Here is an 18,270-nt window from a genome sequence, read left to right as displayed (position 1 = left end):
TGCACTGCACTGCTTTGTATGGGATGTGACCACATGGCTGTAGCTAGTATTTTAATAATGACTTGTCAAAACAATGTCCATCTTCAAGTAATGACCTGCAACATTTATGACAAATGCAGCTGCCTACCATCAGTTATTATGGAAAGTTTATAAAGGGTCGTGTGTTAAGGAGGCAAGTGGTTTCTTTGAAATAAATAGAAAAAGATGGAGGGAAAGAAAGAGGCCACCATGCTTTTACTATTCCAGTATTATGAGTATGTTTCTTTACTCAGATCAAAGGAGCAAAGAGAGGGCTGCTCATCACCATAGCTGCTGCTAAAGTCAATAAATCCAAGATTCTTGCATGTGCTTTAAAGCTATTTCTTGACCTTGGAGTTTACTCAGTTGTCACTGAGTCAACTTGACATGCTTTTGTCAAAGATGCTAGCAAGATATTACTATCCAGTCAGTTTCCAAGTAAATATTTCCTCCTTGAAAACAGATAAAATTTCTATTGAAAATTTTCTTCTCCTTGGTGATGTTTCAATTCCCTCAGGAACTCGTCTGCTAACTTTGTCACTGTCTCAGTGCAAGCAGATCAATTACACTTGTAAACGATTCAAGTTTCTAAAGACTTAAAAAAAAGGTGACTTTACAAAGTTTTACCTGGAAGGAAATTCATTACAACCAAGGAGAAATACAATGAGTTCTGGTAGGATGCTGTCAAATAAAATGTGTTTGGCTACACGCTTTGTGTGTGATGTAATACTGCACAGTGGTAAAGAAGTCAAACTTTGAAATAAGAGGAAAGTGCAACAATACTTTTCCTCCATGACAGATTATTATATCATCATTCTTGAGTGAGAATTAGTCAGTACACTCTGGTTAACACACACACACACACACACACACACACACACACACACACACTGCTTCCCATCCCCTCTCCTGTCAAACCAGAGGAGACCTCTGCTGGGAGAGTCTGAAATCAAGCAGATTAAGAAAGCGGGGGGTTGTACCTGCCAAAAAAGCTCTCTGCTGCTGGATTTGCCCATGTGGATGAGAGTTTGTGGAAGCTCCACTTCCTCGCATGTTGGCAAAGTTTCAGAAATGTTTGTGTGTGTGTGTGTGTGTGTGTGTGTCTCACCGTGGAATTCTGCGTGCAGGCGTTGTGAGGGGAGGCATTTAAGTGCATGCATGCTTGAGAGAGACAACTTCAACAATGACTAGGAGATTTCTTCCCAGACTTCCCAAACTTCTCTCTCAGTCTTGGATTAAGGTGCTGTCAGCGCACAGTATCATGGGAGTCTCTGCAAACGGAAAGATTAGGGGAGAAATATTACCTGAAGGCTTACTGTGCTATGTTTTTCACGTGGTGTGTGTGTGTGTGTTTGTGCGTGGCCCAACACTTTTGTTGTTTGTCTAACTTCCTGCGTTGGGAAAAAAGGAATCACCTGTAGCAGACTTTAAAGCTACCATGTGAAGGAGAGGAAAGGATAACTGCTGTCTTTTCTTCTCTTTCTGTGATTGTTTAAATCATCAACCCCCCCCCCCCCCCCCCCCCCCAACCCCGCCCACACCCCCCAGAGCGGCCAATATCACTCCTCTCTGCATCTCTTCAATCCAAATGAGACTCAGTGTTTGATGTGCAGACTTCCTTTGAGCCCCTGTGGGAGATGAAGTTGAAGTTTGTTCCCCTTGTTAACAGAGGCCCTTGCAGCCAGGATCCAACAGGCAGCCCGCTGCTTCCCTCCCTCCCCCACGTGGGAGGGAGACGTCTGAGAAACGTTATTTGCTGACTTCAAATGAGCGCTGAAGAGGGGGCAGCTTTGTTAAGGAACACCGTGGTGCCTCCGTGCTATTCAGAATTGTTTTAATTCCTCCTTTGAGTGGAGCTTCTCAGTCTCTCTGGTTTTTATCATTAAGGCTCTGCTACTGTTTCAAGGAACGGAGGCCAGATTTAGATGCAACACAGTTACCATTTAAAACGGGAGTAATCTAGGTTTAGGGATGACCTTGATGAAAATAGCACTCTGTCCTCCGGAAAAATGAGCTCTGCCGACTTCAACGGCGAAAAAATTAAAAGCTATTAAAGTTGTGTCTTTGTGGAGTAGTCTGCTTTTATCACAGGGCTGCACCAGACTGAAGCACAGCCCATTACAATGCAGAGGATTATAATGAAATGTTCACCCAGTATCAGTATCTCACCCTCCCGTCATGGTCAGTGTTACATTACCTCATAGTGAAGCCCAGGAAGTCAAAAAAAAAGAGAAATTCAAACCAAGCCTTCATTTCACATTTTGAACAATGCTTCATAGCAAAAGGGCAATGGCAGTGTTTTACATGGGGTCATGAGTTCATACCTTTCTGACTGTGTGTGTGAGCAGATAAATGATCGTCCTTTATGAATAATTGAGATAGTTAGCCACAAGGTTTCACAAAAATGGTAAATCAGATAGTAGCAACAGCTCAAAAAACCCTCGACACCCACATAGAAGCTGGAGAGCCAGTGAGGCCAAAATCAAACCACAGGAAAGACAGCGTCTCACTCTCTTCTACCAGGACATGTTTATTTACAGCGGCAAATGACAGGAGTCACAAGTGTTCCACAGGTACGTACAGAGAGACATCAATAGTTCCCACCTCCTGCACAAAGCACACTCAGCGGGGACAGTCCAGGGGACACAGGGGGCATGGGGACAAAGAGGACACATACTGTACACTGAGCTCAAACACACCTGTTTTATCCCCTACAGAAAAAAAGGCATGGCGGAGGAGACAGAAAGGAAAGGGGGAGGAAAGGAGAGCGGTAGGTGGGGGGGTGGTTCGGGGATTTAGACTCATATTCAAATACAAAAGAACATGTACAAATCGTATAGCCTCCAGGCACTGTGCTCCCATATTTACAGTCATCGTAACAGGCAGCGGAACCACTCCATGGCAGGACCATCCATTTGAGATATGCAGGTACAAGGGCTCGCTGTGAGAAAACAAAGCCAGCGCTACGAGGTCTGAGATAAAAACCAGTGGAGTCTGAGAGGCAGGGAACAGCGGCGAGGGGGCGGCGGCGGCAGCGGCAGTGGGGCCTGCAGACACATGCGTGGAGTGCTGCAGCCTGGGGAATTAATCACTGTCGAGAACTACATAATCAGGTTTTGCCTATCGGAACGCACTCCGAAACTCAGCGTGAGAGCTCTCGCCAACTCACTCCACACTCAAAGAGAAACACTCCTATATTCATACTTGGCATGTAGTCTCTGTAACCTATATTATTTGCAGAGCCGCATAATGCATCATGGAGCCAGAAAGTGTACTCTATAACACACGTTAATCTAATATAAATAGTTAACAAAATGAACAAGTAAATTATGACAAAATAAAAGCAAGATATTGACTCTTTAATTTAGAATATTATCTTAATTGGGAGACTTATTGTGAAAAATCAAAATGGGCACACATACATCATACACACAGACTGACTGACAGTACGTGCAGATACATTCAGCAGACACATGCAACCTGATTCATGTAGACAAGTGTATTCACCCGCTCATGCATGTATGCGCACACACATACACACTGACAACACACACACACCTCTGTGATGATGCACTATATGGCATTAAACCTAATTTCTGCAGCCCATCACCGTAATTTGTACTCAAGACTTACAGCATCAACCTGACATCTAGCTGTACTAGGTAGTTATACACTGCTGTTTGTTTTTGTCCAGTGTCGTCGACTACAACCCACAGTCTTACGACTACATTTCCCAGAATTCACAGCGCACTGATAAAACTCAAACTCCTGACATGTTCTGTGGCAAAAAAAAGCAGCAACGTCACAATCAAACATTCATTTGATGGTCTACACTGCTGCAGCGGCATTGGGCTACGAGGGGGGAAGGAGGAGGGGAAAAAAAAGAGAAGGCACACTAATGCCGTAATTACTGCCTCCATTGAAATGCTGTGAAATAGCCTTAGGGCATGGATTTTCTTAAGGGAAAGCAAATGGCTAGAAAAAGCAATATTACACCATCACTGAACTTTGGACCAAAACACAACATAAGAGGGGAAAAAAAGAAAACAGCTTTTCATCTGAGGAGCGTTCACAAAAAAAGCCTGTTGCATTTTGAAAAAAGACACATCCTTTAGGGTATATTTACATAAAAGCTTTGTAAAATATTCTTTTTTTTCACCTATGTACAACACATGACAACATCAGAGAGAGTAGCGATCAGACTGAGAAACCAAAAAAGTTAAGAAAAAAATGCATCTGAGGCAGATCTGATACAGGAATGAATAAAGGAATCAATGTTTATCATCAAAAACATACATGACACACATATGTTGATTTATTGTCAGCATACTTTGTTCCCATGCCTTGAGTCCTGTGATGCAGGGCTTTTCTTGCTTTTACAGATAGCATGACACCATTCAGGACGCTTGTGAGGGCACCTTTGAGAACAAAAACATAATTTTTTCAAGCGCAAAATTGGCTGGCAGTACAGTTAACCCCCTGGCAACAGTATACTGTATGCAGTTCGAACACAGATGAATAAAACATACTTATGCATACATTGTCAGAGGAGACAGTTGAAGAATGTCAACAATATTCAGTGTCAATATAAAAGGCTTTGCCAACAGTGACATCAATGCACATGTGTGGTATTATACTGTATACTCCATAGACTGCAACACATTCTTTCTTTTTGTCAAGATTTTTTTAAGCTTGTTTTCCTGTAACACAAACTATAATCCACAACAGCCCTTCAGACGACATTAATCATCAAATAACAAGTTCTAATTAGGTCCTGTTTGATATAAAATTTCCACACTTTAAATGTTAAATACCTCTCGCAAGAACCTGTAGTTACGTTTACCTGAAGCCTCAAATCTCATTAGGAGTGGTTCATCTTTTGTTATTGAAACACAATGCCACAGCGTTTGGCTCTCATTAGCCATAACCACCTAACTTGGCTATCAAAGGCATAAAAAGGGTCGCTGTAGTCTAACACTCAGGCATGGAAACAGGCGATTGGGTTTAAATCACTGGGGCACCGCAGCAGCCAGGGGTCGGCCCATGCATTCGCTCTGACGGGGGGGTTGGGGGGGGAGCAAGAGCGTTAGCGGTGTGAGCTTAGGGGCACACTAGCATACTAGCTTACGCCTGTGTTTGTGATTGTGTCTTTTGTATGAGAAGTCATAGAAGGAGGCGATTTATCATCATTTAACTGCAGGAAAGTCTCGTGGATTGTAAAAATAAAGAGCATAGTCAGAAAAACACATAACAAAAAGTGAGACAAATAAGAGCAAAAAAATAATCTACAATCATTGATCAACAAGAGCCTTCCACTGATGCCATGTTTATAAGAACATGATACATTTATCACTCAGGGTGTCTAAAAGGTTGACCCTTTCTTCCTTTGTATTTTCTCTCTATTATTTGTATTTACACATGCCTTTCACTGGGGCATTGTTATAAACAGATATGGTATTTAACTCCACTATTTTCCAGTGTTGTAGTTTCTCTGGGTTTTGGTCTCGTGATCCGAATGTTCTTTTGGTGGCGAAGAGGACCGACCCTTTTTTTTCTTTTTTTTACGCTTTGCTGTCGTCAGGCTTTGTGTGGATGCTGTTGTCACTGTGCACTTTGATTTCAATCGTATCCGGCTTGAGAGACTCTTTTCCATTTTCTTCCTTCAGCGGTAGTTTCCTGTGATTAAAAAAAAAAGAAAGAAACAAAACAAGGCAAACAAAATCCACAGAAATGGATGTAAGATTGGCAGCTTATACAAAGGTTGGTAATTATAGGAATTTAAAAAACACATTTACGTGATCAGGCACACACTTGAGTGACCACCAAGAGGATGTTTTTATATGAAGCAGGCACATACTGTATAGCAAATGCTAGCTAAATTAGACCTGAATTACTGCCATGAGGGAGTGTGGGCTTAATGTGTTTTTTTCCTTTCACAAAATGAGTACTTTACTGCTTTAGAGCCCACCAGTAATCACCTTTTAGACCTTTTGGTGGGTGAAGGAGTTGCCCCCATTGGGATTAATAAAGCTGAATTTAATTGAAGTGAAAAGGCAGCAGGGATATTAAATATAACAGCCTCTACAGGGCTACATAAAGGATTATAGAAAGGCATATTATTCATATTCTTGGCTCTCTTTGGCCTGGATGGTTGGAGACCTAACCTAAAAAGGTGATCAGTCTGCTTTCCAACACGTGCTGTAGAAATCTGTCGGCTGAGGACGGAGGTGAGGACTTCATTTTGGAGATCACGCATTTATAACAGCAAACCTGCATTTTAAACCAGGGGCATGGTATATGAAAGATAGGCAGGAAGAGTCTAATGTAAAGATGCTATTAAGTTGCATTATGGGAAATGTAGGATCCAGCATGTTTGGAGCTTGACCAATGCAAAGGATTAAAAATCCGGATATCTCGGCATCTGCTTCTTCAATTTTGATGAGTCTTTTTCAATTTAATGTAAGTGCAATATTAAATCAACAGATGGGAACTCTGAGGCCACAGGGTACATACAGCATGCACAGATGGTGAGGGTGGGGGGGTTAATCAGGGCCCATTAGCAAATTTTTGGCGAGGGGCCCTCCAACAGGTTAATCCAGCCATGTCTCATTGGAAGTGAACTGGACTTGGATTTAACAGGTCTTGCCTAAGTATGGATAATAACAGAAAAATTCAACCTTTTATCAAAATATTACCATAAATGTCACAATCAAAACATAATTAGTTGCCTTCCTTTGTCCTGTCAGTCCTGGTTGCACACTGTTCTCTTAGCTTGGCTGGTTGTTGCTGCGTTTCCAGAGCCGTGCTCTCATTTTTCTGCCTGTGTCGACCTGAATAACATCACCTCGGATCTGGCACATCTCCTATTTGCTTTTGATTTGATTCATTTCGAGGGGTGAAAAAAAAAGAAATAAAATATACATGCAAGTGTTATTAAGCAGGAGCCATTTGATTGGCTGACTGCATCTTGTCCATCTCATCTTAAATGAGAAATTCTGCAAAAGGACATCACAGCTTCATCTTTATGTTAATATGGCCACATGATGAAAATCTAACCAGCCTGTGTTTGAAGTAATATGATGTATGAGAGCTTTCATCTAAAAAAAAAAAATATCCTGATGCAGTCAATACACGAGTAAAAGTCAGAGTATGATAATACATTTCTAATAGCCAATAATCAGGCAATAGCTAATCTAAAAACTATATAAATCATCTTTCTAAGCTATTATAGGTGGCAGAGTTGAATTTTTTTATGCATTTGTACGTCTGTAGGACACATTTATAAGAATTTATCAGCCATGTTTGTTTTATTGGCTATGGCCTCTAAAATACAAAATCCTAACCAAAAACCACTTACTGACAAACAAACAGACACATTCATTTTAAAAATATCTACTGTGCACAGACTCTTGTGAAATGAGCAGCTGACTATCTTTTGTTGTTTCATTTTGGAAGTGAAGCCTTGTGCTGAAATTTCAGCAAGGGACGTCTCAAGGCAATTTGTCCTTCAGCAGAAGCTTTGCTCCTACGCCTAAACAACAGAAATACACAGAGAACAATAAACACCACAGTGCAAAATATGAGGCAAATATTGAGTTGCAGCCCTTTTTGCACATCAAAGCTGCAACAATCCTTTCTTCTACAGTGCATCTTTTGGGATCGGTACAGATTTAATAAGAGAACTCAATAAGGAGCAGGAGATTTTACCTGGGTTCACCTCATCAGTGAACCCCTGTCCCCGGTATTTTGTTCAATCAGTGTGTCTGTTTCTGACTCTATCAAGAGATTTAGAAAAAAGGAAAAGCAGATGTAGACCTGATCCTGCTCAGGCTGCTTTTAGATGATCAGTATCAGTCTATCATAAAGCCAGTATCAATACACTTTAGCTGAGGGCTACTCATTTCCTGAGTTCACAGGATTACGCTGCTTCTTATTGTGTTGTATTTCTATTTCGGCTCCCGTAAATCGTTCAAGATTCATCTGTCATCTTGCCTGAAAAAGTTCTGCCCCGAAGAAGTTTATCAATTTAATTCAGTAATTATATCCTTGTTATTTCTTTATTTAAAAATCAAATACGTTTTGTCCATTGATGGTCTCAATGCTGTTTCACGATATTGGATTTTTTGATTTTAAAATGTACTCTACATCAGCATAAAATCACCTCTAAACAGTCACACTAGATGTTTACCAACTCTAAGAGAGTTTCTCAGCGAGTTAGATCATGAATGTAAAACAGTAGCCCTGCGTGATACTGTACCTAATAAGCCCAAATATTGCAACTGGCCAGAGGGGGTTCCCCTTTGGTTGATTGGTGGATGTTAAAGTTCCTGCACAGTGGAGCCAATTTCATGTGTCATTAGCTTCATGCAAACCCAGATTGGACTTATGTTCAGATGGGGAGGTTTTCTCAACATATGGAAACATCCTGCTGCTCGCTCTTTCTACTTTCTTGACTGGGGACACCAACACAAGGTAATCAGGAATGCATTTTCTGAGCCAGTATTTCAATACAGTTTGTCATTAAAAAGTTGATACACTGGGGACTGGCAGAGGCAAATGGGAACTAGAAGTTATTAACTTCAGCATAGTGTAGAAATCTCTGAGAGCTGCTTGAAAGACCGAATGCAGAATAACCACATCACAACAAAACAAGCAAGAAAAGCATACAAAAAGTTAGTGGTCCCTACCCTTGCTGCTGGCCAGTTAACAGCACTAACAGCACTGCCAGGAGAAACAGGAGGGACACTGCCTTTGAAATAAATCGATGAATAAAAACAATACAATGTCTTTTCCCACACAGCCCACACAAAAACAATTTTTATCCAGCATCCAGTGTTGCTCAGGTACTTTGTCCACCTGCTGCCCTTGCTGCTGACAGGACAGCTGGTTGTGAGGACTTAAAACGCCATAGCGCAGGTTGCAGTGCTGTGGCTTGAACAGATAGCAGTGCTCTCAGATACTGAGGGCTGATGTCTGATGTGAATTCCCAGTGACAACAAAAGAGACAAAATGAAAAAAAGAGGCAAAACAGTCAAAACATTTCCTGAAAATGACTCTGCTTGAGTTTGCTTGATGGATGGATGACTTCTCTCTGTTGCAGCTACAAACTGTGACTTTGGGAGACGAGACAGGTTTGTTTTTACACAAAAATCTTGCTTCTTGCTTTCTTTGAATATTTTTTGTAGTCAGCAGACATGCAATAACTAATTCAGGTTGAGGTGGTGGAGGGAACTGCAGTGGTGCTCTCTAATTTTTCTGCAGTTACTGTGTCTTTATGTCTTTTCACCTCTCCAAGACTCATTGCCCCTGCACACACACCGCCCCTTGTGTATATGCAATATGTATGTACACACACTCCCTCAGAAGTTACATTTAAAACAATGTCTGGGAAACAAAGCAAATAGAAATGCTACTGGCTCCTGACAAGGCTCTTTGATTATGCTGAGAGAGCCAGCAGCTGTGTTGCACCTCATGGTGGGCTGGGGAGATATTAGTGTGTGTATGCAGATGTTTATTTGTAATCTGTAAGCTTCTAAGTGACACCAAAGCACAGCAGGAGCGACTTGTTCTTTCCTCCGCTGACATTAATTAAGCACAAGGCCATTGACGGCAGGCCATAAAGGCTGACTACACTCCCTGCTTTTCACTGAGATAAATTAGGCGGCCCAGGGTCTAAACCACATCCCAGGGGTGTTTGTTTACACTCTTATCTAAATCTTTACATTTACATTTATATTTTCCTCAAGAATATTTTATCACAGCTGACATCCAGGATCTTGCAGCGAGTGTTCAAGGACATGAGGACAGAGCTGCTGATGGACACTTTGCGCTGCTCTCTCGAGGACCTTGTTACCTCACTTGTCACAGAAATCAGCTTGTTTGCATGATTGTCTTCTCCGAAGCCAAAAACGTGTGAGTTTTTTTCCCCCATTTACAAAATCAGGTGTGCTCACTTCAAAGCCTTTTAGCTTCTGGAGACAACCAACTTCTTGTTTGCGCTGGTGTTAACAGGGACTACCGCAAAATCACACTTAATTAAATGTCAGACGTCTGAGCCTGCTGCTCTAGGATTTCAAATTTAAGTGCATGCTACGTGTCAATATCACAAACTGTCTTGTCTTCTAAGAAAGTCTGTACCACCAAGGGTCTCTGTAGCCCCATAATGATAAGTATTTTTTTACTTTTTTTACTAGCATGACAAAGACAAAGGGGGGGAAAAATGCTCATGCTTGCATAATAAAATGCAATGTAGCACAAAACGCAAAAGCAGTAATTAACGTAGGGCATCTAATCATGGATGACTGACCACAGTCATAGCAATCCATCAATTCTCATTAATTTGCTGTGCTGTTAATGGCATTTTCTGCCACACAACATCCCAATTTAATGTATATATCATGTTATATATATTATTATCATATTCTCTGTTTTTTCAAAGGAGTGAAAACAGTGTCTAAACTTCAGGCTTAGTCACAGCTGTGTTCATGTTGCTGTTACTGCATTTACCCATTTCCCACCTGTAAATAGCATCAGCATGTGTTATGACTAGGAGAGTAAAATTTCTCTGGAAGAACTAGATTTGACTTGGTGGAAATGATTATGTATATCCCTGAAAAAGAAAACATACATGAATGTCAAAGTAAAAGTAAATAAGCTCTTACATGTAATGGATAGCAGGTATATAGATAGTGCTATATTGAACAAGCATGATATTTTTAACCCTCATATGTCCAAAATAAAACAACCATCACTCAATGTTATTACACTGTTCAAATTATACTCCTGTATAGCAGCTCTCTTATAACAACTCTTACCATCTTGAGTTGTCCAGTGATTGCAAGTCACTAGCTACAAGTTACTACCAATACTGTAGGGTAATAAATGAGACTAAACAGCAGCTAACGTTGCTGGTTGACTTTCTGTACAGCTGCTGGAACTGAAGTGATATAACATTTAACTATAACTACTTTTAGTGTCCACCCACACAGATATTGCACCAATAAAATTACAGTGGCACTATCATGGCAGAAAAATAAAGGATTTTGCCTTTGTGGTATTTACAACTTAAAAGTGCACAAATCAAAGCAAAGTGAGTTTCAGTTTGACTTTAACTTCAGCAGTTACAGCTTATAAAGTGAAAGAGTTTATTTCCTCCCTTTAAAATATTGGTTTCTCTCCACACATTGTTAGTGCAGAGGAAGGGATCCAGCAGCGCTTATACACTGAAAAAAGTCAAAATAAAATGATTAGTTGGCAACTCAAAGAATGGGTTTTGCCTCAGTGTTTGACATTGTTGTTGAAATGTTTTCTTCCTACGACCGCAGGATGCCAGAGCCTTAAAAATAATCCAACATTCTGTTTTATATTTCCTGCCAAGAGCCATCAGAGTATGAAGACATACAAAAGTCTGGTCTCTTCCAACTCAAATCTGTCACTGAGCCTCTCCTTTAGCCCCTGAAGTCTGAGAAAGTCGCAAACTGTTCACTGACGTCAGCGCCGACCTCTCCTACGTCATCTGATCCTTACGGCACATTGGCACCGTACCACAATTTCATACTGTGGCGAGTTTTGGTCGGGCTTTTTCTGAAGTTTAAAAAATAGTTTCAGGTATATCTTTGGGTGAGGATAAGGTAACTCTGCTAGAGACTGGATTAAAAGTGGGATTTGTAGCAAAAAAAGAAGTCAATATGAACTTTTTGTCACCTAATGGTATTGTGATCAAAAAAAGCAAATTTAGTTCTGTATTTAAGTGAAGAATGAATGTCTGTATGCTGCTGTCCCTTAGGGCCAGACAGGTGCACACATCTATTCCTGGATCACTGAGTGACAGGCTGGAACTGGATTTGCCACTGTGACTATCACCAGCAGTGAATATAAAGAGAAATGCCTCCAGACAATGCAGAAAAAAGTGGGCGCAGAACCAAAATTATACACAGTAAGACTCCCAGAGTCTTCTTAACATTTATTTGTTGGATTTTACTGAGTTTTAATTGCTTGGATATGTGTTTTAAATAATCCTTAAGTAAAAATGTGAAAAGTTATCTGTTATCTCTCTTTTTAATGTTGCACACTATACCAATCACAGTGGCCACCTAAAGGGTTAAACATCAGAGATGGAGTCAGAGAAGACTTCACAGACCACAGCCCTGTTAACCTGTCTACAATCAAGGTGTGCAGTCTTTTTCATCTGTCCATTTGGCCCCCAACATCACAGCACGCAGTCTAAACTTTTACACTCAAAAACTGGAAGTGAGGATTGACCTCTGCAGTCAATGGGGCCACTGCAAACACGGCCGAGTCTTTCAACTTTTCCTGGAGCAACTATGAAGCCCAGCGACTGATCCTGGCACAATTTGACAGATTCAGAATAGAAAGACGCCTTCACATCCTTCACTGTCCATAGGTCCACTGGTCCAGCTCTGACTTCAAGTTAAAACCGCAGTGATGAGAGGGAACTCTGCCTCTTGCTGTTAAGCTTCAGCCTCACATCAAGGTGAGAAACTGGCCAGTGAAGACTGTGTGACACTGCTGAAAAACTTCCAGTGTGTCAGAGCTACACCACCTGCCACCTCCAGATTTCTCTCTTGATCTTAAACCAGCTCACACACACTCCTCAGCTCACATCCCCTAAACACAACCAACACAAACAGCCTCGGATCTGTCACCTCGCATTATTTATCACTGCACACTCTTATTGATATCACTATTGATATTGTTGTGCAGGGTTTGCTGGTCTTATTACTCCTCAGCAGACTCACACTATCGACATCTTGCAAACTCAGTGGGAGTATCTGAGCTTTGTATTATCTCAAGCGTTATCTCATTAGACTCACCTCAGCTCAGTGCTATGACTCATTGTACAGCAGACCACTACATTACTTCAGTCTCTCCACACTAGCAGTGAGAAAAAAAAACTATTCCTACACCACCAGGATCTTATTTTTTGCTATCATGGTCATCATCCCTGTCAGTTATGAAACCAGTTACTGGAGATGCAGAAACATCAGTTACAACACTGGTGCAATAGGGAAACAAACAAGTGTTCCCACTGCAGCCACCCCATTCATCAACACCAATGTGTCGTGTTAACTCCATTTTTATGAACTACAGCATATGGCATTTGCATGTTAGAGATGACTCCTGCTGGTGGGTGGCTTTTCCAGTGTGATCTAATAAGGATTTCCACATATATTTGAATATCAATTTAATATTTTCACACTCTGGCATCTGCAGAAGAGTCCCCGAGTTCAAACTCACATATTCTGAGGTGAAACCTACAGGAGACACACACTACTCAACATGTCTGTGTTGGTCTGACTGCTGGTGTTGACTACTTGTTGTTTTTTAATGTGGCCTCAACAATTAAAAGGACACACCACCAGTTTTACACATGAAACTTCTCAGTTTACTTGCTAACCCTAATGATGTCATTAGAGTGATATCCACATATGCTACGACAACAAATGCATAACTGAAAGCCTGAGTCTCAAACTCAAACTAGTGGTACGAAATTTGAAAGATACAGGCAGCATGGGAAATGTAGAGATTTGTATATAAGTTTGGATATCATGGCCTCATCTGCCTTTATTTTTTAAAAACTTTTTTAAAAAAAATTGTCTCTTGTATGTCCCTAAATTTTATTTGGTATATACAATGTTGTTACAAACAACATAATAAATAAAACAGAACTGTCCCTTAAAATGTGGTAAACCTGCTTAAATCCTTGCTGTGGGGCTGGCCTGGGGCTTAAAGTGCCGACCATGACCTGCAACATCCCTGGGGACCTTTGTTATTTGTTATCTTTCTATTGTAGCTGTCAAATAAAGGCATGAAAATGTCCCAAAATTCCATTATAAAGTTATTTGTATCTGTACCTCTGCACCTCAGCAACAAAGCCGCAGAAGAAAAATCATAAACAATATGAACGACGTACAAATCTCTGATAATAAGACTTGGGTTGTAAAAGAAACATACAGCTACCACCTTTCAGGACCATTTTGCACCATTCTGCTGCACTTTATGTTAAGTCCACTACCATGACAGTGTTTTGTGTTTGTGATGACACTGCATTAAATTATTATGCCTAATACAGCTATAAAGAAGTTGTAGTAGTAACATACAGACAGTAAATGCCTGAGTGAGTTGCTGCTACAATGCCGGCTCTAACATCAAGCTGAGGCAGATTCTGCATGCTGTCTGGTCAGGCAGTCACTCAGCCCTCCAGCACTGTGAGCTTAGTGACTCAGCAAAAGTCAACCCCCCCCCCCCACACAACCCTGTGATTCCTCTCTTTCTCTGTGCCCTCTCTCTGCAGCCCAGACACTGGGCTGGCACTCTGACAGTCTTAGAGCAAAAATGGCACTGTTGAGTTGAATGAATCGGTCTCTGTGGGTGCCATCTCACTAAACTCTTTCATGGGGTGAGGCTTTTATTTTACAGGGTAAAGGTAAAGTATGTGTTTGCTCATTTAGGACATCCATGTGGTGATACTGTATGGGACTTCTGTTGGGGTCACCCAAAGACTAATTGCATGCATACATTATATGATCACAGAGATGGACACATGAAGCCTGAGAATACGTGATGTGAATCACAAACACACTTATACATGCACCTCACAAATGTACACATACACATGACGCATGCAAAAGAAGGTGAACTCACTGCACGTTGTTGTTAGTGAAAAAGACATAATCAAAGACATACTGTGGTTGAAAAGGTGGTTGGGCGGCTGTTGTAGGTGTACCTACAGTAAATGGTAAAAAGAAATCTCCTTTTCTCATTCACAGTAAATATGATAAAGAGAATTCTAGGCTGTACATGAGATGAAGAGTTGCACTGTGCTATTCATAAATATCTGAAAGGTGAGACTCGAGGACAATTACAGAAAAACTTAACAATTTGTGACACTTTTTAAAAGAGAAATAGGTCAAAATCCTTGACAAATGGGGATGTTTTCACAGACTTAATTCTTAATTTCTTAATAAATGTATTTTTTGCTGTCTAAAGCTAGTTATTTAACATTTGGAGCTAACTTTCTGATATCTGTGTATAAATTTGTATTCATCCATTCAGGTCTTTTAGTTCATTGTTATTAAAATCATACAGAAAATAACAAGTAGTTTTAGTTCTGACCCAGTGTAACCCACAAGCATCAAGATACACCCACAGCAGATGCTCCCTCTGCAAGCATGAATGACCTGGTGACTGACAAACGTTGATACTGGTAATTAAAGATTTAAAGAAAGAGTAAAAGTTTCTATTAAAAAAAAAAAAAGACAATATAAAAACAGACGAACTCACAGGTAGGCGGCTTTGCCCTCCTCTATTTCTTTGCCCTTGCCGCTGGTGGCCGTTTTCTTGCTGCACAGCGTGCGTGTGATGCACATCAGCAGGCCGCAATGACGCAGGAAGAAGCAGCTGACGTCCACCAGCACGAGGAGCAGCAGCAGCGCTCCCAGGCCGAGGCCCACCACCGCCCCCAGCCCCAGGCCGCTGAACAGGGATTCTGCTAAGGCAGTGAAACACACACACACGGACACACAACACACAATAAGGAGAAAACACTGTTAGCAATTTTGATTCATACACTTGCTCTCTAAGTCACACAGAAAAAAAAAGGTCGAGGTCAGGTGAAGAACAGCATCGCTAGAGTTGGTAGGGGTTCGTCAGCTCGCTCAAGGACATGTCTGCAGGTCAGTTGCCTGCTCAGATGAAGCCTGACCTCAGGAATGAGGGTCAGCCTCCTGACTACGCCCCTCTCATTCATCCATACATGGAGGGTGCAACAGTACTGTAAGTTTCAGGCCAGAAAACCAAGACCACACTCACTCCAAAAAACTTTTACCGTGGTTACTTTCAGAAACACTGGAAGGTCAGTGAATTCCTTTGGAGCCAGCTGGATAGTTTCAAACACGTAGATAAGTCCTAATCCACAATGCCTCAACTCCATGCAATCCTCAGCAGAGGATCTCGATTATTAGTGTGAATCCAACAAATCTCCTCCAAAACAAATCAATTTAAGCTTTACAAAGTTTTTCTATATACACTACATAGAATATAAGTTTAGTTTAGTGAAGACGTACAGTGAACAGATGAGGAAAAGGAGATCTGCAGTGTTAGGAAAAGGCTTTACTTGTATTTATTTGTAATATCAGAAGATTTGCAGTTTCTGTTTAAGGACTCAATGAATACAGCACCATGAACATTTTATAGCCCTAAAACTACACCCTCTGTATTTGCCCTGAGGCCCTACACCTTCAGTCTTCATCATGTGCCAACTGTCAACATCTCTGGTTCCACAGGTGCAGAAGTTAGTGTACACTTTTCAGTGATATTACAGCTTGAGGTAGCAAGCGTCAGCATTACCATGCTGATACTTCAGCCTCTGTGTTCACTGGGTGCCTCTTATTCCGTAGCTTGTAGCACTACACTCATGTGGGAGGCAAAGTAAGTATTTTCAGCTAAAAGTCGAAATACTTTGTCTCACACCGCGCTCTAGAACAAATCAAGCTCTCAGCTCAGTCAGGAACAAGCAGCAGGGCCTGCTTTCAATTGAAAGTAATGAGAAAATGAAGGCAGTGCAGTAAAGAGAGGCTCCCAGTGGGCACAGCTGATTAGAGTTGTGCCCTTAAGTGATCCTGGGGTTAAGCAAACTGAACATCCACTGTAGGATCAGTGTTGACAGCTGGAGGTCAGACCTTGCCAGGAGTAATCAGTGATGGAAGAGTGAGAATGAATGAACGTTCCTACTTAAGAATACTCTCATATGGGTGTTCAATAGCCTGCGAGTTAAGAAGGTGAATCAAACATTAATATGAAGGCGTGCGCATGCACACTAAAGTATGGCACCTCGAACTTTAAAAAACCCTAATGAGCAAGGAGAGAATGCTGCCAGAGCTTTCTCTGGACTGTTTCCTCCCACCTGCGAGGCAAAATATGAAGTAAATGTGAGCTGAATGCAGTAGATGTAGCCACGACGGTGTATTTTAAAAGGTCAGTTTTCTAAGGCATCCAGTTGAATCCAAACAAAACTTTGAAAAGCTATACATTGTTTGAAAGCACAAAGCTTCAGGTTATCAAACTTTACGACCCCAGTACAACTGCGATAACCGATTATTTTGCAACAGAAGTGCATACCAACCAGAAACGTCGAATAAAGTTAGTAAATATCCATGTCTTTCAAACTCTGTGCCACCAGTTTATTAGGAGGCTTTATACATTATACAAGTGTTTTTAAAGGCTGATCTTCATGTGTAAAATCAGTGGAGCGCCCCTTTAAGAAGACCAGATAGATATTTTCTATTGTTTTGACATTCTAATCCAGCACATTGGACTCGAAATTAAACAATTATAATGAGTTTTAGGGCTGGAAGGGTTTAGAGGCGGTTGAATGTGTTGGAATTACAATATTTGTCCCACAGTTTTTGCACAGTACAGGAAGACAATGCTACAGTCTCCCCATTATGGCTGAGAACACCCTCAAATTAGAGCTGAGAGTCAACACTTTAACCTCGGAGTCAGAGTTTCTTTTCAAATCCAGTGTGCAGGAGGAGTTCTGAGCCAACACAACAAAAATGTGTGAACTTCCAAATACTCCTGCACCACATTGGAAGCTGTCACTGTGTGTCACAACCCAAATGACTCTCATGCTGGCGACTTTGTTCTTGACTTAGAGCTGAGACTGCAGACAATGGAAACTGGCAGCGAGTCAAAGCACTGAGAGCTGAACACAAAGTCAGACAGAGAGAGAACCTTGTGGCAAAGGGAACTCTAATTAAAACACTTTGCGTTTTTGTGAATCCTGGCATATGGGATTTGAAACTTGTGGACTGGATCAATATTTTCTCACTGCCCCAGGCTACTGTTTTGTATCTCACCTTTTGAAAGTTTATCTGAGTTAATTTGGCTGCTGAAGCCACAGATTCAGGGGCGGTAAACAACACCTCTCCAGCTCCCCTGAAGCATTCACATACTCTGGAAGAGAAAAAGATACTAATCCTTTCATTAAGCCATACTTCACTTCTTTTTCATCACCAGACTGCTGTGGCCTTGAGCTTTCATATCTGTGTTTACATTTTTATACCACATAAAGCCCTTGTCTCTTTTTGCATTTATGACACTAGAATATTATATTTATAATATTTTCAGGCAGAATAACAACAATTCAAACAGAGTGAACCACGAAAATGGTTCAGGTTTTGATTGGACGATGCTGATGTTTTCAACTTTAAATCACAAATCAAAAAGTTA

At 41.1% G+C, this 18,270-nt stretch overlaps 1 protein-coding gene across 2 annotated transcripts in view; it reads right to left on the bottom strand.

Annotated features, from left to right (window-relative positions):
- Positions 1-2,528: 2,528 nt before the first annotated feature.
- Positions 2,529-18,270, bottom strand: part of LOC108894877 (neural cell adhesion molecule 2) — a 247,052-nt gene continuing 231,310 nt past the window's right edge. The window contains exons 16-17 of one of the 2 annotated variants that reach the window (XM_018693503.2): positions 15,322-15,529; positions 2,529-5,694 (exon numbers count right to left, since the gene is read on the bottom strand). In XM_018693503.2, the coding sequence (XP_018549019.1) occupies positions 5,580-5,694; positions 15,322-15,529 (323 nt within the window). In that variant the 3' untranslated portion in view covers positions 2,529-5,579. The remainder of the gene's footprint in view (positions 5,695-15,321; positions 15,530-18,270) is intronic. The other variant, XM_018693504.2, reaches the window with a different exon arrangement.

This window comes from Lates calcarifer, linkage group LG7_2, assembly GCF_001640805.2.
Source record: "Lates calcarifer isolate ASB-BC8 linkage group LG7_2, TLL_Latcal_v3, whole genome shotgun sequence".
Classification (NCBI taxonomy): Eukaryota; Metazoa; Chordata; class Actinopteri; family Centropomidae; genus Lates; species Lates calcarifer.
Note: the sequence above shows the minus strand (reverse complement) of the source record. Positions and strands in the feature narration are given on the sequence as shown.